Below are 18,421 nucleotides of genomic sequence, written 5' to 3'. Positions count from 1 at the left end.
TATATATGATATATATCATATATATGATATATATCATATATATGATATATATATCATATATATGATATATATATATAATATATATTTTATATATATCACTTTGCTGTAACCTGAAACTAACACAACATTGTAAATCAACTATACTTCAATTAAAAAACAACAACAGGGCTTCCCTGGTGGTCCAGTGGTTGAGAGTCCACCTGCTGATACAGGGGACACGGGTTCGTGCCCCGGTCCAGGAGGATCCCACATGCCGCGGAGCGGCTGGGCCCGTGAGCCATGGCCTCTGGGCCTGTGCGTCCGGAGCACCGCAACGAAAGAGGCCACAACAGTGAGAGGCCCACAAAAAAAAAAAAAAAACAACAATTCGGAGGAAACTGAAATCAGGTAGACAGAAATCTAGTAATAAAAAGAGTATTTAAATATATAAAACAACCCTCAGTTACAAGGACCACAGCCTAAATGGAAAAAAAAAAAGAAACGTGTTCTGAACTTAATAGCCACCACCCTTCTTCTGCTTAATAAGTTTGTGACCTTCATCAACCTCCCTAAGCTTCAGTTTTCTCATCTGTACAATGGGGATAAGAATACTTAAACCACCCCCATGATGTGATTACTCAGTAAGATCATAAATGTTAAATACCTAGCACAACACCTGGAACCCAGTAGGTGCTTGATAAATATTTGGTGACTCTGAATCTGTTAGTGTCTCTAAAAGGAAGAAACCTAAGACATCCATCACACAGATATGTAATTTCAGAAGAGGAGATTCATAACATTTGAATATCCATAAGGAAACTATTAGATGACATAGTTTAAGTAGTTTAAGTCAATAATTCCACACAATGTATGAAAACATGTTTGAAGTGTAGAATATATTTATGCCCAAGATAAGAATTCTTAGCACCAAAGGGAAAGCTTGATGGGTCTCCCTGAGCTCCAAGAGCCATTGCCAGAGGCTTGGCCCTGGCTGTCCCCTCCAGCCACCCTCCCTCTCAGGGTCCCCCTCCACATTAACTGGGAATACTACAGAACTGCATCTGCTTTTTTAAATTTGCTGCATTTACTTAAATGAGATAATGTTTATGAAAGCTCTTTGGAAACCATAAAATCCTATGTAAATGTAGAGCTCTTTATTTAATAAAAATTTATGGAGCTTGTTCTTGAATTTTTAAATGGATTAACTTAGCCTTTTATGGTTCTCTCCAAAACAAAAACACAACAAAACAAAACCTCAACTGCTTTTCATTTGTAAATGAATCTTGATTGATTTGTATCCCCTGTGGAGCCACAGCCTTCAACATTAGAAGGGGGAAGAGGAATCTTCTCATCTAAATAGAGGAATCTATTTCCTTCTCTAGAAATGATCTCCATCTTGAGAGATGCAAAAGCAATTAGGAATTAAAGGCCTGGCCACCCCCTGATAACGAAGAAAATGGTACAGAAATATTTGGAATCAATGGGACAATTTTAAAGCATGGTAAAATTTGATAAACTAAGACCCCAGCAATTCCAAACTTGAGAATATTTAAACATGGCATGAATTAAACTTCAGATCATCTACATAAAGAGAGCTTACCAAGAAAATAAATTGTGCAAATATGATCTTCAAAGGAATTTTTAAAATTATAATCTTTTCAAGGAGTCTTAAAATCAGGTTAGCAATACCCAGCTTTCCACCCTCCATTATTCATTAAAGCAGGACCGCTGGATGCCTTCGGAGAAGGTTTAAGGACACTATGATACTATTTAAAAAGTTAATTAGAAAATTCCCTTTTATTGAGTACTCACCCTGAGCTAGGAGCTGTGTTAGGCACATTATATACTTCAAATACCTCTCTCTTTTTTTTTTTTTTTTTTTTTTGGCCATGCTGCGTGTGTTGTGGGATCTTAGTTCCCCATCAGGGATTGAACCCAGGCCACCGCGGTGGAAGTACCAAATACCTCTTAAGTAGGGATTAATCCCTCCATTTTACAAAGGTGGGCACTGAGGTTCAAGGCCAGGGGCGGGGTCTACCCAAAGTCACCCAAACAGGAAGTAGGAGCTACAGGTTCATAGGAATGAGTGAGTGGTAAAGCCAGATTCTGAAATTAGATCTAATATACAGTGGTACCCAATTGCATTTATCAGTGTTTTATTTTTAATGCTTTTTGTTAATTTAGCTGAGCTGCTCCCAGATTATTCCATATTAGTGAGAATATAAAGATGACCTGTTTATAACCCCCCCTCCTGCCAAGCTCTGGCTTCTTGCCTCAGGGGACTCAAGGGCAAAGGATGAAAGAAATCTCTGCGCTTGATTTTATCAATGCACTGACTTCACTTCCGGGAGTCCTAAAATCCCATTTTAACAGGAAAGAGCTAAATGGGATTCTAAATTCGATCTGTTTCTTTGCCTTTAACCTTTGCTTTTCGCTGCTTTTGTTATTATAATCATACAGAATGGCCTGCCTCAGGGAACCCTGCCCCCTCTGCCTGAATGTTAAAGTGCTCCTGTTCAGCTCGCAGGGAGACCATCTGGCCCCATTCACCTGTGGATGGCTGCAAGAAAGAAGAAATTAACACATCCCTTCACCGGAGGCTGGACATTCCAGGAGATATTTGCAAAATTTATGGTATTTTTACTTTACTTCCCCATCTCCTCCCCCTCTCTGTGCTATAAAAGAAACTGGCATCCAAACCCGGATAAGATGATTTATCGGAGACACTAGTCTGCCATCTTCTCAGTGTGCCGGCTTTCCGTTTTAAAGTCGTATTCCTTGCCTCAACACCTCATCTCCAATTCATTGGCCTGTTGTGCGGAGAGCAGCGCAAGCTTGGACTCGGTAACCATAACTTGGTTAATAGCAACTAATGTTTTACAGCGCATGCTCTTTAATTTATGAAGAGTTTTGCCCATCTGTCACCCCACTAAACTTCTCATTTTCTCACACATTCTGATATAAACCAAACCCCATATGGTAGTAATGACAATATTCTCCTATCAAATAAACGGTTTGACTTAGGGGTACACGCCATCCGTTTATTTTACTTTGTGTCCTAAATTCATTTTTGTTTCCCATTCCCTCTACATTTCCTGGCTCCAAACAGGATATTCTGATAGCATTTCCCGGCTCCAAACAGGATATTCTGATAGCATTTCCCACCAACCAGAAACAGGAAGCACCCGAAAAGCCAGGAGAAAAATGTCCTTGTGCCAAACCAAAGACAGACTTTTTAAGAAGTGAAAAGTTTGAGACATTGTGGACAGGTGCTCACACACTTAGAGGCTCTCCTCAATTAAACCAACCTCCCAACATTCTGGAGAGAGCACGGCTGACCCTCACTGAGACCCACAATCAGGCCACAATTAGAGAACAGTGTGTGGTCTTTCTGAACACTTTCACCTGCATTTTCTCATGAGCTTCTCACAACCCTCAGAGGTAAATGTAATGGAGGCATCATGGTGTCCATTCCCACCGAGGGTCCAGCCACAGGGTTGAGGCCATGGAGGCAGAAGCCTGGAAGATCAGGCCACACCCAACCCCACCCTGAGGTCTTTCCACTCTTGCAGAGGAAGTGTCCATCCTCCCCTGCCCAGCATCCACCATTTGTCTTTTCCATGGGCCCCAACAGGCTGCAGACTCTAGGCAGGTCTCCGTTTTTCCAGCTGTAAAATGAAATAATCCTACCTTAATGCCACCTTAAACGAGGATGCAGCCTGGGCCTTTGCAGAGGTTCCAGGCCATGTACACGGGCATAGAATTCTCTCCCCACTCAGATCTGCCACTTTGGAAGCATCATGTTCCCGCTCTGTTTTCCCCTGTAGATGGGGAATTTCTTGGGCTTTATCCATCAGGCACTTAGCACAGGGTCTAACAGGTGGACTCTATCCCTGGTAGACAAATTAGTTGCCCTATAGTAATTAACAAACACTTGCTTGGCAGACAGTACATTAGCACATAATATGGTATATTAACATATATGTGCTTATTAGCATATACAATCTTCCCTCAGTATCCATGAGGGCTTGGTTCCAGGATGCCTACAGATACCAAAATTTGCAGGTGCTCAAGTGCCTTATATAAAATGGCAGAGTACAGTTGACCCTCCACATCCTTGAATGCCAGCCATTGCTCTAAGAACTTACAAGCTTTAACTTAATCCTCTCCACAGCCCCTTGAGGTAGGTTAGGCACAAAAGGTTAAGTCACTCATCTGAAGTCACAGCATTAACAAGTGGCAGAGGGCTTCCCTGGTGGCGCAGTGGTTGAGAGTCCGCCTGCCGATGTGGGGGACACAGGTTCGTGCCCCGGTCTGGGAAGATCCCACATGCCGCAGAGCGGCTGGGCCCATGAGCCATGGCCGCTGAGCCTGCGCATCTGGAGCCTGTGCTCCACAGCGGGAGAGGCCGCAACAGTGAGAGGCCCGCATATGGCAAAAAAAAAGTGGCAGAGCCAGGACTGGGACTCTGACGGTCTAGGCCCAGAGTCTGTTAAAACTCAGCCTGAGCAAGCCACCCCACATCTCTGGATGTCAGTAAAGACAAAGAGGCCAGGCTGGGTGATATTTGAAAGGTCCAGTCAAACTCCAAAATACTTCTGTTGTACTTCACTACCACATGATCCCCCAACTGGAACAGACAGCCAGCGTTACTGAGTTTTTCCACATTAAGAGAAAATAATGATTGCCTTAAGAGCTTAAGTAGGTTTAGTTTAGACCACCAAACAGGGAGATGGAGATCCCAAAGCAAGAGCACAGGCAAGGGCCCTGTGGCCTGCATCCCCCACCTGCCAGTCCCTCTTCTAGAGAAATGTGACCATCTGCCACACCTTGCCTCTTACAGGACCAAGAACTACAGAGGCGTTCCGTTCAGTCCCCCATTGTTCTAAGGGGCTGCTTATACTCCAATGCTCCCCATCCCGGCCCCACCCCGTACTCCTTCCTGGGCACTGAATGAGTTAGGATACAGAAGTGTGGGTGCCCATGGGGATGAAGGACTGGGCAGGGCACGACCACTTTGCTACTTTCCTTGCTGGCTCCAGCTGGCCATCATTAAGTCAAGGAACAACCATAGAAAAGAGTGATTCTAGAGGCCGAAGCCCATCCCACAGCCACTGTTGCACGAGGAATGTGGGTTCCTGTGACAAGCCTGTGTCAGTCAGCTATTACTGCGTAACAACCAGGAAATCTCCTTGCAAACAATGACAAGCATTTATTTCTCCCATGCACATCTACAAGTCACCTAGGGTTTGGATGACCTAGCTGGGCTCTGGCTGCAGGTTTAGGGTTTGGGTCTGTTCCACACGTCTCTCTCCTGGGACCAGTGAGCTACGGGGAACACGTTCAGGCAATAGTCCAAAGCACCCAGAGGGGTGGGCTCAGAGCTCACACTCTACTGTGAGTGACAGACATGTGGAGCAGACATGACTCAACCTGCTACCTGGCCCCATGGTGCCCTCCTTGGCTCACGGAGGCTTGCACGTTCCCGCCAAGGTCAGGCCAGAGCTGCCAGCAAAGAAGACAGGCAGGTGCCCTTGAGAATACCAACACCCAAAATGTTCATGTTCCCCTCCCTCATGATTGGACCTTTGGGACAGTTCAGTCACCCTCTCTTATTTTGAGAGGGTGAACAACTGGCTCCTATTTAAATCTCATTTAAACCAGAAACACCAAAACACAAAACAAATCCCCACTAACCACCAGGGGACAAAATGATTTGCTGAGGTCAGACAAATGAAAATTCAAAACCCAGCTCTATCCACCATGTGATTTTGAATGACCTTTCACAATTTACTTAAAAGCCGAGTCTTAGCATCCTCATCTGTAACAGGAGAAAGGCAACACAGAACCCTCGCTGCCAAGGGGGCCCCCCCAGGTCCCCCCCCATTACCATTTCTGTAACATGGCCTGACTGCCACCTGCCAGCACCTGCATCTCTCTGCCTGGGGGCTTTCCCCGCCCACACACATGGCAGGACAGGATGACCAGTGGATACAGACCCATCCCCTCATCCCTCAGGCAAGATAATTCTGAGGTGTGTGTCCTACACTGGCCCAGAGATTGTATCCCAGTGGCCCAGGCTGGTAACTCATGGGGACCACACCCCTCATGGGCCGCCTTCCCCTCCTTTTCTCACTTTCCCGCTCCCCACTGGTGTCTTCTGGAATAACTTCCAAAACAAACTACTTCCAGTGATTAAGACTCCATGCTTTCACTGCTAGGGGAAGGGTTTGATCCCTGGTTGGAGAATTAAGATGCCCACATGCCGCGTGGCATGGCCAAAAAAAAAAAAAAGAGAATATATAAAGTCCCCAGACCAACCCCATTCTACTGCTGATCCCGCCCCCCCAAATGCCTGATAACAGATCCTTTAAAAGTGTAAGCCACAGTGGCTACAGGTACAAATGGACATGTGACCCCAGCTTCCTCTCCAAAGGGCTGTCTTTTGCTTTCTAACGCTTACAGTGGTGTACAGGGGAGTCACTAGGGATGGCAACGTGGCCCTATTTCACAAGACAACTTCTGAGAAAACCAGAGTGCTGCTGGTCCTATTGCATAATTAGTTGGGTTCTGTCCCCACAGCCTCCATCGTCCCTACTGATTCTCTCACTCCTCCCAGCCTCACAAGCTACCCAACAAGTTCTTCCAGGGCCTTTTCACTTTTCCTCCTGGAAAAAAAGGAAGCAACCAGCTGGGGCAGTCAGCACAGTCCTGGCCCCTCATCGGTGTCTTTATATATGACCTATCCCTCCTCCTCTCGACTGATCACATCATCATCTATTTTTCAGATGAGGTTTTTCTTTTGATGGCGGCAGTACAGAGATAAACAGGGCCAGAGTTCAGTTGCCTAGCATGGTCCTGCCAGAGCTGATCAGATGCTGACATGGGATCAAAGAAAGGGTTCCCCTCACAGAGGAGAGGGTCCATGCCTCCTGCAGGGACCTGGCCTTTCCCAGAGCCCCTTTTCAATGGCCAAAACTTGAAACATGGGAAAACCCAGGGAGGCCCAAGGGAAAGGTGGCCACGGGCTAGTGGAGACTTCTGTCCAAACAAATAAATTAGGGGGAGAATTAAAACATAAACAGCCAAGCACTTAGCTCACTTGGAATTAGGCTAAGCAAACCCTGAGAGCACAAGCTGTAAAACTGCAGTAAATGACACTGAATCCGTAAAGCTCAAATTCAACTGAGCTAAGTCATGATAGGCTCAGTGGTCCCCAGCCCAGGCATTAGAACCGTCTAAGTAGGGAGCTTGAGAAAACATTTTCCTTCCCAAACCCCAAGTGCCCCTTCGTAAGGAGCTCTTAAAACCATGCCGAAGGTGCACCCAACTCTCCAGCATCTGCCAGAGTGTGCAGACCGGATGAGAAGGAAAGCCAGACTTGGGATGTCATGAAGTGACTGAACCCTGGGCCTTCCCTTCCCCCTGCCTCAGGACATCTGTCCACGGGTATGGCCGGGAGTTGTCTCGGAAGCGTTATGACCATCTGGGAGCTGCATGGGACTGTGAAGACCATCTGAGCCAACCTCTGAATTTTCATGGGGAGGAAACAGGCCCAGAGAGGGAAAGCAAGTTTCCCAAGGCTGCACAACATCTGGCAGTGTCAGGAAACCAAGAGGCTGGTGAATTTCAGTCTGAGACTTTATAAAGCTTGGGAAGCGCCATGGGCTCTGTGGCACAGATGAACAAGGCTGGGCAGGGCCTGGCAACGCTGCTCCTTCCCATCTTCCTCATTACCCGATCCTCGGACACCAAAGGGCCATCTGGGGACATGGTGCAGCCCTTCTGTTAGTGTGGAAAGCCGGGGGAAGTGTTCAGATGGTGGTGTGGAGATGGTTGGGGGTTGTTTGGGGCGTGACGTGGGGTCAGAAAGCGAGAGGGAGGATCAGTCAGAGCTCACCTTCATAGCAAGGGATCAGCGTCCTGCCTTGGGCCTGGAGGTTGGATGGGATGATGTAACAGAAGCCGTGGGGCAGGATGTGGTCTGTTTCGTAGTAGATGTTCTTCCAGCGGTGGGCACAGGCCTAGAGGACAGAGAGAGGTTCAGAGGAGAAGAGTCAGGCTCAGGAGGTCACAAAGCAGAGCCCGGCAGTGCCAGGTGGTTCTGTAGGAGGAGAGAGGTGCAGAGGGGCCAGGAAGCCACCTTCTCTCCCATCCAGCCCAGGTGCTGTGCTGGGTGGGCATCAGCAAACTGCGAGAGTGCCTGGGGAGTGCCCCTGGGAGAGGCAGACAACCAACAAACATACAAACAAATGGGGACCCTAGCAAGTGCCGGAAAGGAAAGACACTGGGTTATGGACTGAGAATCTGGGAGTGGGGAGGACAGTTTTCACCTGGAGGCCAGGGGCAGCCAAAAGGATGAGAAAGAGCCAAACACACTGGGCACAGAGGCAAGTGCTCCAGGAGGGAATATCAGGGGCAAAGGAGAAGGCTGAGGGTCCACAGAAAGAAAGGAGGCCCGTGGGGCTGCTGTGGAGGGAAGTGAGGTCAGAGAGGGGACAGGGGACAGGCCCCGGGAGTCTTATAGACCTTGGGGATGACTGTTACTTTAGTGGATGTACTGACAGAGGGTCTTACACAGGCAAGTGGCATGGGCTGACTCACAGTTTGGAAAGATAACTGGGCTGCCAAGTGGAGACTGTAGATAGGCAAGGGTGGAAGTGAACATCAGGTGAGGGATGCTGCTGCCTGCACCAGGACAGGGGCAGTGGAGATGGGAGAAGGGGGTGACCTCACGATGTAGAGGTAGAGCTGATGGGCCCAGGGACCCACCAGATGTGGGCAGAGCAGGAAAGGACAGAAAAGGAAACCAGGCAGAGGATAAGACAAGCACCCAATACCCGCTTCAGGGCCCTCGGGCCAGGATGGATCCGTTGTGCGTGCCCCACACATGCATCTGTTCATTCGTCCATCAAGTATTTACTGAGCACCTACTATGCACCAGGCTCTGAGCTGGCACTGAGGATGCAGCAGTGAATAGTCACAGGTCCATCTGGTGCAGCAGACAGACTCGAGTCCTCAGCAAAGAACATACTGAGAAAAAGCCAGAGACGAGGAGTGCTGCTCCACCCAAAACAGACCCTAAGCATCAAGGTGCTACCTGCTTGCCCACGGAGCAGCCATCGGCCTCCATCAAACGTGAGACCCTTCAGAATCACATGGAAGCCTTACTAAATCACAGACCGCTGGGCCCCACCCAGAGAGCTGGCTCAGCCAGTCTTCAGGGCCCTGAGAATCTGCATTTATAACAAGCCCCCAGGTGAGCCGAGGCCACTGGTCCGTGGAGCACCTTCAGGAGCTCCTTTTCAGGTTCAGGGCAAAGCATTTGGTTAAACCATATGAAGTTGCTGATATTTGACTGTTTTATATCATTAATCAGAAGTAAATGTTTGTTGACAGTCTTTTGAAGTAAATTTACATACAGAAAAATGCACAAATCTCAAGTGTACCATCTAATGAGCTTTTACAAATATACTCTCGTGTAACCAAACCCTTAGCAAGATATAGAACATTTCCATCTCACCAGGATGGTCCCACATGCCAGGAAGTGGCCCGGGCCTCTCCAAGGAGGTGACATCTGAGCAGAGACCTGAAGAAAGTGAGGAACCCTGAGGTGAGCGAGAGCTTGGCACATGCGAGGAGGTGAGACCGACCCTCTGGTCAGCTCTGGAGGGAAGCCTCTGGGAAGCACTGGGGTCGAATGTGCCAGGAGACACCTGGAGGGAGGGCAGTTCTGGGAGCCAGAAGCAGGAACACAGACTTGCATCCTTCCCCACCGGCACTGGACACACCCAGCCTCACACTCCAATGCACCCGCGCAGCTGGTGAGGAGCCCAGCTGTTTCCTGCAAAGGTGTGCGCTCTGCCTAGCCCCACCTGTTTCTCGTGGACATTCACACTCACTTCTGTTATCAGGTTGCTTCACTCTGGCCAACAGATGCATTTTCTTAAAATACTGCATTTTAAAATAATCAAAGTGTTTCACTTCTTTGTTTGCATCAAACACACTGATTTTGTAGGCTGTAACATTCTGCATTTACATGGTCCACATCTGACTGCTTCTGTAACCCTGGAAGGTGGGGAGGTGTCTCAGAATTCGATTTTCTGTACAGGAACCCTGGGTATCAGAGAGTGCTTTGCTTAAGTTCCAGAGCTGGTAAGTGCTGCAAACAACACAGGAACCCACATTTCAGAGTCCTCCTTGTCTTAGTAGAAAACATTTCCAACTTATAACTCCCAATGCCCACCTGAGAAGCCATCAAAACCCACTCTTTGAGGCAGGTCGGGTAGCTATTGCCCTTAGAGCCTCTCCACAGGTCTCAGGAACCCCGAAATGACCTCTCTGGGGTCGAACAGGATGTCCAGGCCCTGGGCAGTGGGGGAGCTCTCCAGGGCCTGGCTATCCCTGAGGTTACTCTACAAAGAAATTCACTGCCTGCCAGCCTCTCTGGTCTTCATGCCTTCAAGCAAACTGCCCAAGGGCCCTTGACAAGGCTGCTCTCTGTCCACGGGAAAATGAGGACACTCAGAGCGGCGAGAAACCTCAGCCTGCCCACACTCTGCCTCCTACCCTATGACGTTAATCTCATTGTTCCTTACACTGCAAACCACCTTCATTCCTCCCCGCGCGGTACTATTCTGCACTTCTAGCATATTTCTCAATAGACTGAAATGATATCAGGCAAGAAGCTAAACAACAGTATCACTCGGTGGATCATCACTCCACTCCACTAAGGGTTTTAATTTTATTTTATTTCTGACCAAATTCTGATAGTTTGCAAATTTGAATCACTTACCATCTAATTAGCTAGTACATTAGTTATACTTTAGTTTATGGATTTGGCAAAGCTCGTGGGCTTACCATGTTTTACTGTATTTCTGGGTTAGAGGGACCAAAAGGGACCGAGGCGGGTGTTTACCATGACCCACGCTGACTCTTGTAAGGACGGACTTTGTGTATTTAATGTCTAGCTTATTGTCTTATTGATTGATTGATTGATTGCTGTGTGGGTTGCAGTATGCGGGCTTCTCATTGCGGTGGCTTCTCTTGTTGTGGAGCACGGCTTTAGGCGCACAGGCTTCAGTAGTTGTGGGTCGCAGGCTCTAGAGCGCAGGCTCAGTAGTTGTGGCGCACGGGCTTAGCTGCTCCGCGGCATGTGGGATCTTCCCTGACCAAGGCTCGTGTGTCGCCTGCATTAGCAGAAGGATTCTTAACCACTGCGCCACCAGGTAAGCCCTACTGTCTTTTTTTTTTAAGTGGCATAAACTATTTAAGAAGTGATCTCTGGGAATTTCTAGAAGATCCAAAGATTGCATTTCACAATAAACTAAACTAAAATTAATGCATTCTGTGAGGTCAGAGATCAAAGTGTCAAAGGCAGTTTGCATGTAAGAAAACAAGGAAAAGTGTCTCTGAACATAAACTACAGAAAGAAAAGACTTTGTTTAGTCCCAATTATCCTTATATATACACGCATGTCAATCTGACTCCTACATTAAGAAAAATTCCTAGGGACTGTCTCCAAAGCATTAATATCTCCATCAGTCTCTCCAAATGAGTTCTGCTGTGAGGGAGGCAGGGGGTGTGGGCAGAGCAGGCAAGACCAACAGGAGAAAGAGAGCACCCTCTGGAAATAGCAAGACTTATTCCAACTTGGATTCCAAAGAATTATAACAAAAGAGGGGAGAGGGTCTAGGACCACCCCAAACCTTTTTTTTAACATTTTACTGCAGTATAATGGCTTTACATTGTTGTGTTAGTTTCTGCTGTACAACAAAGTGAATCAGCTATACGTATATACGTATATCCCCATATCCCCTCCCAATCCCACCCCTCTAGGCGGACCACCCCAAATCTTAGCATCTTACATACTTCAGGTTATAAGGGTTGTTCTTCCTCCCAAAAGGATAAAGAGATGAGTATATTTCGAAGGGCTTTCTTGTATGAAAACACATGTCCTTCCTGGGGGTGGTGGGTACTGGGCCTTTCCGATGGCTCAGCCACAGCAGCATGTACGTCTCCCCCCACACCACGTCGCACCGCTCCCCCCCACACCACTCCCCCCTCCTCACCCTCTTACACATGCATTTGCCATGCACAGATGGCCAGAGCTTTCCCATGCCTCGGGTCCATTCAGCACAGGCTGGGCCAGGCCCTGGGCCACTGAGAACAGGGGATGGAGGGGATCAGGGCCCTGATGCCACAGATTCCACCCCCCAAAGAACCTTCCACTCCAAGGGAGGAGGGAATGGCCTGGGAGGTCCAGGGAAGGTGACTTCTGGGGTTCTGGGAAACTCATTCTGAAAATGTTCACCTACTGAAAACTCATCTAGATGTACACAGATGATTTGTGCACTTTCCTGCATGGATGTTAAAGCTCAGCAAAAAGTTCACTTAAAAAAAAATCAGGAAACAAAGCAACAGAAGTAAATGCAAAAGTGTATCCTGTGGCTTTGAAAAAATGGACAGATGAGAAGTGGTGAATAGATAGCAACTGCCCTGATGCTCGGAAAGGAAACAGCCAAGAGATAGAGCTGGGGAACACCGCTTCCTCCCAGAAGTCAGCTAGATGCTGACTTCAGTTGTTGTCTGAGGCTTGCAGACTCTGCTGAAAAGCAGAAATGTCAGACTTGAACATTGTGAGCTGCCCTCCCAGGTCCAAGAGACGACTCAGTGCCTGTACTGGGTTTGTTGAGTGGTTATTACCAGAAGTGATTTTTTCCCCCGACTTCTTAAACTGTCATCTGCATCTGGGAGTGCGGGAAGGGAAGGGGCTTGCCTCTAATCCCAATGCTGTGTTCACTCCAGGTATCATTTCTTCCCTGGGGCAATGGAAGGAACCACAACGTATGTGGATCCGAGACTGGTAAGTACTGAGCCAAGGGCAGCCTGCCAGACCAGCCCAACGTCCTGGGTCTTGCCACAGCTGGCTGCCGGTCCATGAGGCCAGAAAATGCCATGTGTCATCGAGATACTTGACTCCCTGTCACAGCTTTCAAACTCTCTGTCTGTTCTTTTTTTTTTTTTTAATTTATTTATTTTATTATTTTATTTTTGGCTGTGTTGGGTTTTCATTGCTGCGCACAGGCTTTTCTCTAGTTGCAGCAAGCGCAGGCTACTCTTGTGTGCGGGCTTCTCATTGCAGTGGCTTCTCTTGTTGCGGAGCACGGGCTCTAGGCACGCGGGCTTCAGTAGTTGTGGCATGCTGGCTCAGTAGTTGTGGCTCGCGGGCTCCAGAGCGCAGCCTCAGTTGTTGTGGCGCACGGGCTTAGTTGCTCTGCGGCATGTGGGATCTTCCCGGACCAGGGCTCGAACCCGTGTCCCCTGCATTGGCAGGCGGATTCTTAACCAATGCGCCACCAGGGAAGCCCCTCTATCTGTTCTTTACTTTGAAATCAGCACCAGATGCCATTTTCAAAAAAAGCCATCCAACCTTTCCCTCTTCAAGCCCAACCTTGGAATCCAATATTATGCTCCTTGGGGATACAGGTGTCATGCCCACATCCCCAAGCACCTCCCGAGTTCTCAAAACATATTTGAGTACAGTGGAGAAAGGAGAGCCTCTTCAATAAGTGGTGCTGGGAAAGCTGGACAAGTACATGTAAAAGTATGAGATTAGATCACTCCCTAACACCATACACAAAAATAAGCTCAAAATGGATTAAAGACATAAATGTAAGGCCAGAAACTATCAAACTCTTAGAGGAAAACATAGGCAGAACACTCTATGACATAAATCACAGCAAGATCCTTTTTGACCCACCTCCTAGAGAAATGGAAATAAAAACAAAAATAAACAAATGGGACCTAATGAAACTTCAAAGCTTTTGCACAGCAAAGGAAACCATAAACAAGACCAAAAGATAACCCTCAGAATGGGAGAAAATATTTGCAAATGAAGCAACTGACAAAGGATTAATCTCCAAAATTTATAAGCAGCTCGTGCAGCTCAATAACCAAAAAACAAACAACCCAATCCAAAAATGGGCAGAAGACCTAAATAGACATTTCTCCAAATAAGATATAGATGGCCAACGAACACATGAAAGAATGCTCAACATCATTAATCATTAGAGAAATGCAAATCAAAACTACAATGAGATATCATCTCACACCACTCAGAATGGCCATCATCAAAAAATCTAGAAACAATAAATGCTGGAGAGGGTGTGGAGAAAAGGGAACACTCTTGCACTGCTGGTGGGAATGTGAATTGGTTCAGCCACTATGGAGAACAGAATGGAGGTTCCTTAGAAAACTACAAATAGAACTACCATATGACCCAGCAATCCCACTACTGGGCATATACCCTGAGAAAACCATAATTCAAAAATAGTCATGTACCAAAATGTTCATTGCAGCTCTATTTACAATAGCTCGGAGATGGAAACAACCTAAGTGTCCATCATCGGATGAATGGATAAAGAAGATGTGGCAGGGGCCTCCCTGGTGGCGCAGTGGTTGAGAGTCCGCCTGCCGATGCAGGGGACACAGGTTCGTGCCCCGGTCCGGGAGGATCCCACATGCCGCGGAGCAGCTGGGCCCGTGAGCCATGGCCACTGAGCCTGCGCGTCCGGAGCCTGTGCTCCACAACGGGAGGGGCCACAGCAGTGAGAGGTCCGCGTACCGCAAAAAAAAAAAAACAAACAAACATACAATGGAATATTACTCAGCCATAAAAAGAAACGAAATTGAGTGATCTGTAATGAGGTGGATAGACCTAGAGTCTGTCATACAGAGTGAAGTAAGTCAGAAAGAGAAAGACAAATACCGTATGCTAACACATATATATGGAATTTAAGAAAAAAAAATGTCATGAAGAACCTAGGGGTAAGATAGGAATAAAGACACAGACCTACTAGAGAATGGACTTGAGGATATGGGGAGGGGGAAGGGTAAGCTGTGACAAAGCGAGAGAGAGGCATGGACATATATACACTACCAAAGGTAAGGTAGATAGCTAGTGGGAAGCAGCCGCATAGCACAGGGAGATCAGCTTGGTGCTTTGTGACCGCCTGGAGGGGTGGGATAGGGAGGGTGGGAGGGAGGGAGACGCAAGAGGGAAGAGATATGGGAACATATGTATATGTATAACTGATTCACTTTGTTATAAAGCAGAAACTAACACACCATTGTAAAGCAATTATACTCCAATAAAAATGTAAAAAAAAACATATTTGAATAACACATATCTTCCTGTTCTTAATTTTAAAATAAATACCTACCTCCCAGAAAGCTTTGACAGGTAGAAATAAGACATTAAAGAAAAAGCAAATGGATATGAAGCCTCCAAAACATGAATATGGACTAGATGGCCACTCCTTGTACCCTGTTGTCACCTGTCATTTCCTAGGGGCAACTTACAGCCTTTTCCTCAAGCTTCCATCAACTGCTTAGAATCAGCCACCAAGAAGAGATGGCAACTAATTTGGTTTCTAATTGTTTTAACATTGACGCTCAGCCCCTACATTATTCAAACACACTTTCAGACCCATTCCTTAGAGAGACCTTCTCCATGTGCTGAGAGTTAAAAGGGTAGAAGATTCTCTATACCCAAGTGATTTCCATTAAAATGTCTCTATACCCAAGTGATTTCCATTAAAAAGGACATATACACAAAATAAGTCATGCACATAAGGTAACGACATAATGCTGAGTTCCTAATGACACAAAAGATGCCAAGCTTGTTCTAGACAGCACCGTCACTGATGACAGGCTTCATGGAGGTGGCAGAGTCTAAACCAGGGAGGACAGAGGGGACTGGGGACAGACGTTTCCTGGCAAGATGGCACACGTGCAAAAAGCCACGAGAACAACTCAACAAAAAAAAATCCAATTTAAAAATAAGCAAAGAGGGCTTCCCTGGTGGCGCAGTGGGTGAGAGTCCGCCTGCCAATGCAGGGGACACGGGTTCATGCCCCGGTCCGGGAAGATCCCACATGCCACGGAGTAGCTAGGCCTGTGAGCCATGGCTGCTGAGTCTGCGCTCCGCAACAGGAGGGGCCACAACAGTGAGAGGCCCGCATACCACAAAAAAATAAAAATAAAAAAATAAGCAAAGAACTTGAACAGACATTTCTCCAAAGACATACAAATGGCCAACCAGCACATGAAAAGATGCTCAACATCACTAATCATTAGGGAAATACAAATCACAATGAGATACAATCTCATACCCATTAAGAGGGACATCATAAAAAAAAGTGTTGACAAGGACATGGAGAAACTGGAACCCTCCTCTTGTGCATTGTTGGTGGGGATGTAAAATGGTACAGCTACTGTGGAAAACAATATAGAGGTTCCTCAAAAAATTAAAAATAGAATTACCATAGGATTTAGCAATCCCACTTCTGGGTTTATATACAAAAGAACTGAAAACAGGATCTTGAAGAGATTCGCACACCCATGTTCATAGCAGCATTATTGACAATAGCCAACATGTGGAAGCAGGACTTCCCTGGTGGTCCAGTGGTTGGAACTCTGCCCTTCCACTGCAGGGGGCCCAGGTTCGATCCCTGGTCAGGGAACTAAGATCCTGCATGCTGAGCGGCATGGCCAAAAAAACAGACGTAGAAGCAACCCAAATATCCATCAATGGATGAATGGATAAAGAATATGTAGTACATACGTACAGTGAAATATTATTGAGCCTTAAAAATTAAGGAAATCCTGTCCTATGCTACAATATGGATGAAACTTGAGAACACTATGCCAAGTGAAATCAGCCAGTCAACCAAAAAAAAAAAAAAAAACAGAATACTACAGAGAATATTAACCACATTGACAAAACTTTAAAAATGTAACATCAGGGCTTCCCTGGTGGCGCATTGGTTAAGAATCCGCCTGCCAATGCAGGGGACACGGGTTCGAGCCCTGGTCCGGGAAGATCCCACATGCCGCGTAGCAACTAAGCCCATGCGCCACAACTACTGAGCCTGCACTCTAGAGCCCTCAAGCCTCAATTACTGAGCCCGTGTGCCACCACTACTGAGGCCCATGCGCCTAGAGCCCGTGCTCCGCAACAAGAGAAGCCACTGTAAGGAGAAGCCTGCACACTGCAACGAAGAGCAGCCCCCGCTCGCCACAACTAGAGAAAGCCTGCACGCAGCAACGAAGACACAGCACAGCCAAAAATAAATAAATAAATAAATTTATTAAAAATTAAAAAATAAATAATAAAAATGTAACATTAAGTGAAAAAAGAATATATGCAACATTTTTAAGTAAAAAATTTTAACTCACACACACACACAAAAGACAAATGCCTCATACAAATGGAATCATGCAGTATGTAAAGTTGCCAAACTCTTAAGAAAAGGAAGTTGGGGGGGAGGGGGAGAGGGCGACTTATTGTTCGATGAGTTTAGAGTTTGCTTTGCAAGATGAAAAAGTTCTAGAAGTCTGCTCTACAATGATGTATATATAGTTAACACTACTATACTATACACGTAACAATGGATACGATGGTAGACTTCATGTTGTTTTTGACCACAATATGAAAAAGCCATGAGGAAAACAGATGCTGCTGCATGCCCGTCCTTCCCCACCCCACCCCCCCCCGGAGTGGCTTATTAAACAGATGATGCAGCAACTGTGTAAAAGATGAGAAAATTAGCTTTACATGCAATGAATTAGAACAGGATAATCACAGCACCATGGGCACAAACCCTCCAGCGCTGCCTTCTTAGCTTCTTTGGCTCAACTGTCCCTGTGATCCTCATTGCTCTTCATGTCCACAGAGATGGCCCCCTCCTGATACTCATTTGCAAAAGTGCAGAACCCTCTGTAAATAAGCCCTCAGCCACGTGGAGGTCATCCTTCCATGGGGAGGGGACATGTTTCACGGGACTAACCACTGGATCTAGGTTCAAGGCTCTCAGGAACCCTACGTATTTTGCTGTCACCAGGCCACCACCTCCTTTGTTCTTAATATTGACCTCAGGGCCAGTCTGATTTATAGATGGATCAGCTTCTTCCCCTCCTTCCCGTAGGATGGCAGACAAGCCTCATGGAGCCTGGTCACGCAGTCAGGGTCAGGCCACCGTGTCTGAGGAAAGGCAGAGGTTGGAGAGGGTCCAGGGCAGCAGGTGACAGTGATTAAAGGGCTGGGAACCAAGGCAAACTTTGGGATGGGGGCCTCCACAGGACTTATGCTGTCCAGTAGGGAGGCCCACTGACGCTGCAACAGCATCCAGCTGCTTCCTCCCTCCCCAAAGGGGTCCGACGGCAGGAGGCTTAGTTTGTGCTGATAAGGCAGGTGAAATTCAGACCAACAACCCCGCACAGAGAAGTCTAACACAAAATGGACTCTTCAGGGAGGGGTCAGAAACATTTTGCCTAGATCCTTAAGGAAAACCTGTTTCCCCCAGGGATTAAATATATGTGAAACCCTCAGCTTTATATAGCCTGTGGCCCAGAGGAAGCCCTCCATAAACAGCAGCTA

At 46.9% G+C, this 18,421-nt stretch overlaps 1 protein-coding gene across 1 annotated transcript in view; it reads right to left on the bottom strand.

Moving 5' to 3' along the window:
* The window catches only part of ITGA9 (integrin subunit alpha 9), a 348,367-nt gene that overhangs the window by 309,839 nt on the left and 20,107 nt on the right, over nt 1–18,421 (bottom strand). The window contains exon 4 of the mRNA XM_029244105.1: nt 7,880–8,003. Within this exon, the coding sequence (XP_029099938.1) occupies nt 7,880–8,003 (124 nt within the window). The remainder of the gene's footprint in view (nt 1–7,879; nt 8,004–18,421) is intronic.

The sequence above is a fragment of the Monodon monoceros genome, unplaced genomic scaffold, assembly GCF_005190385.1.
Source record: "Monodon monoceros isolate NGI ecotype Baffin Bay Population unplaced genomic scaffold, NGI_Narwhal_1 Super_Scaffold_3, whole genome shotgun sequence".
NCBI classification, from domain to species: Eukaryota; Metazoa; Chordata; class Mammalia; order Artiodactyla; family Monodontidae; genus Monodon; species Monodon monoceros.
This window is presented reverse-complemented; position numbering and strand designations above follow the sequence as displayed.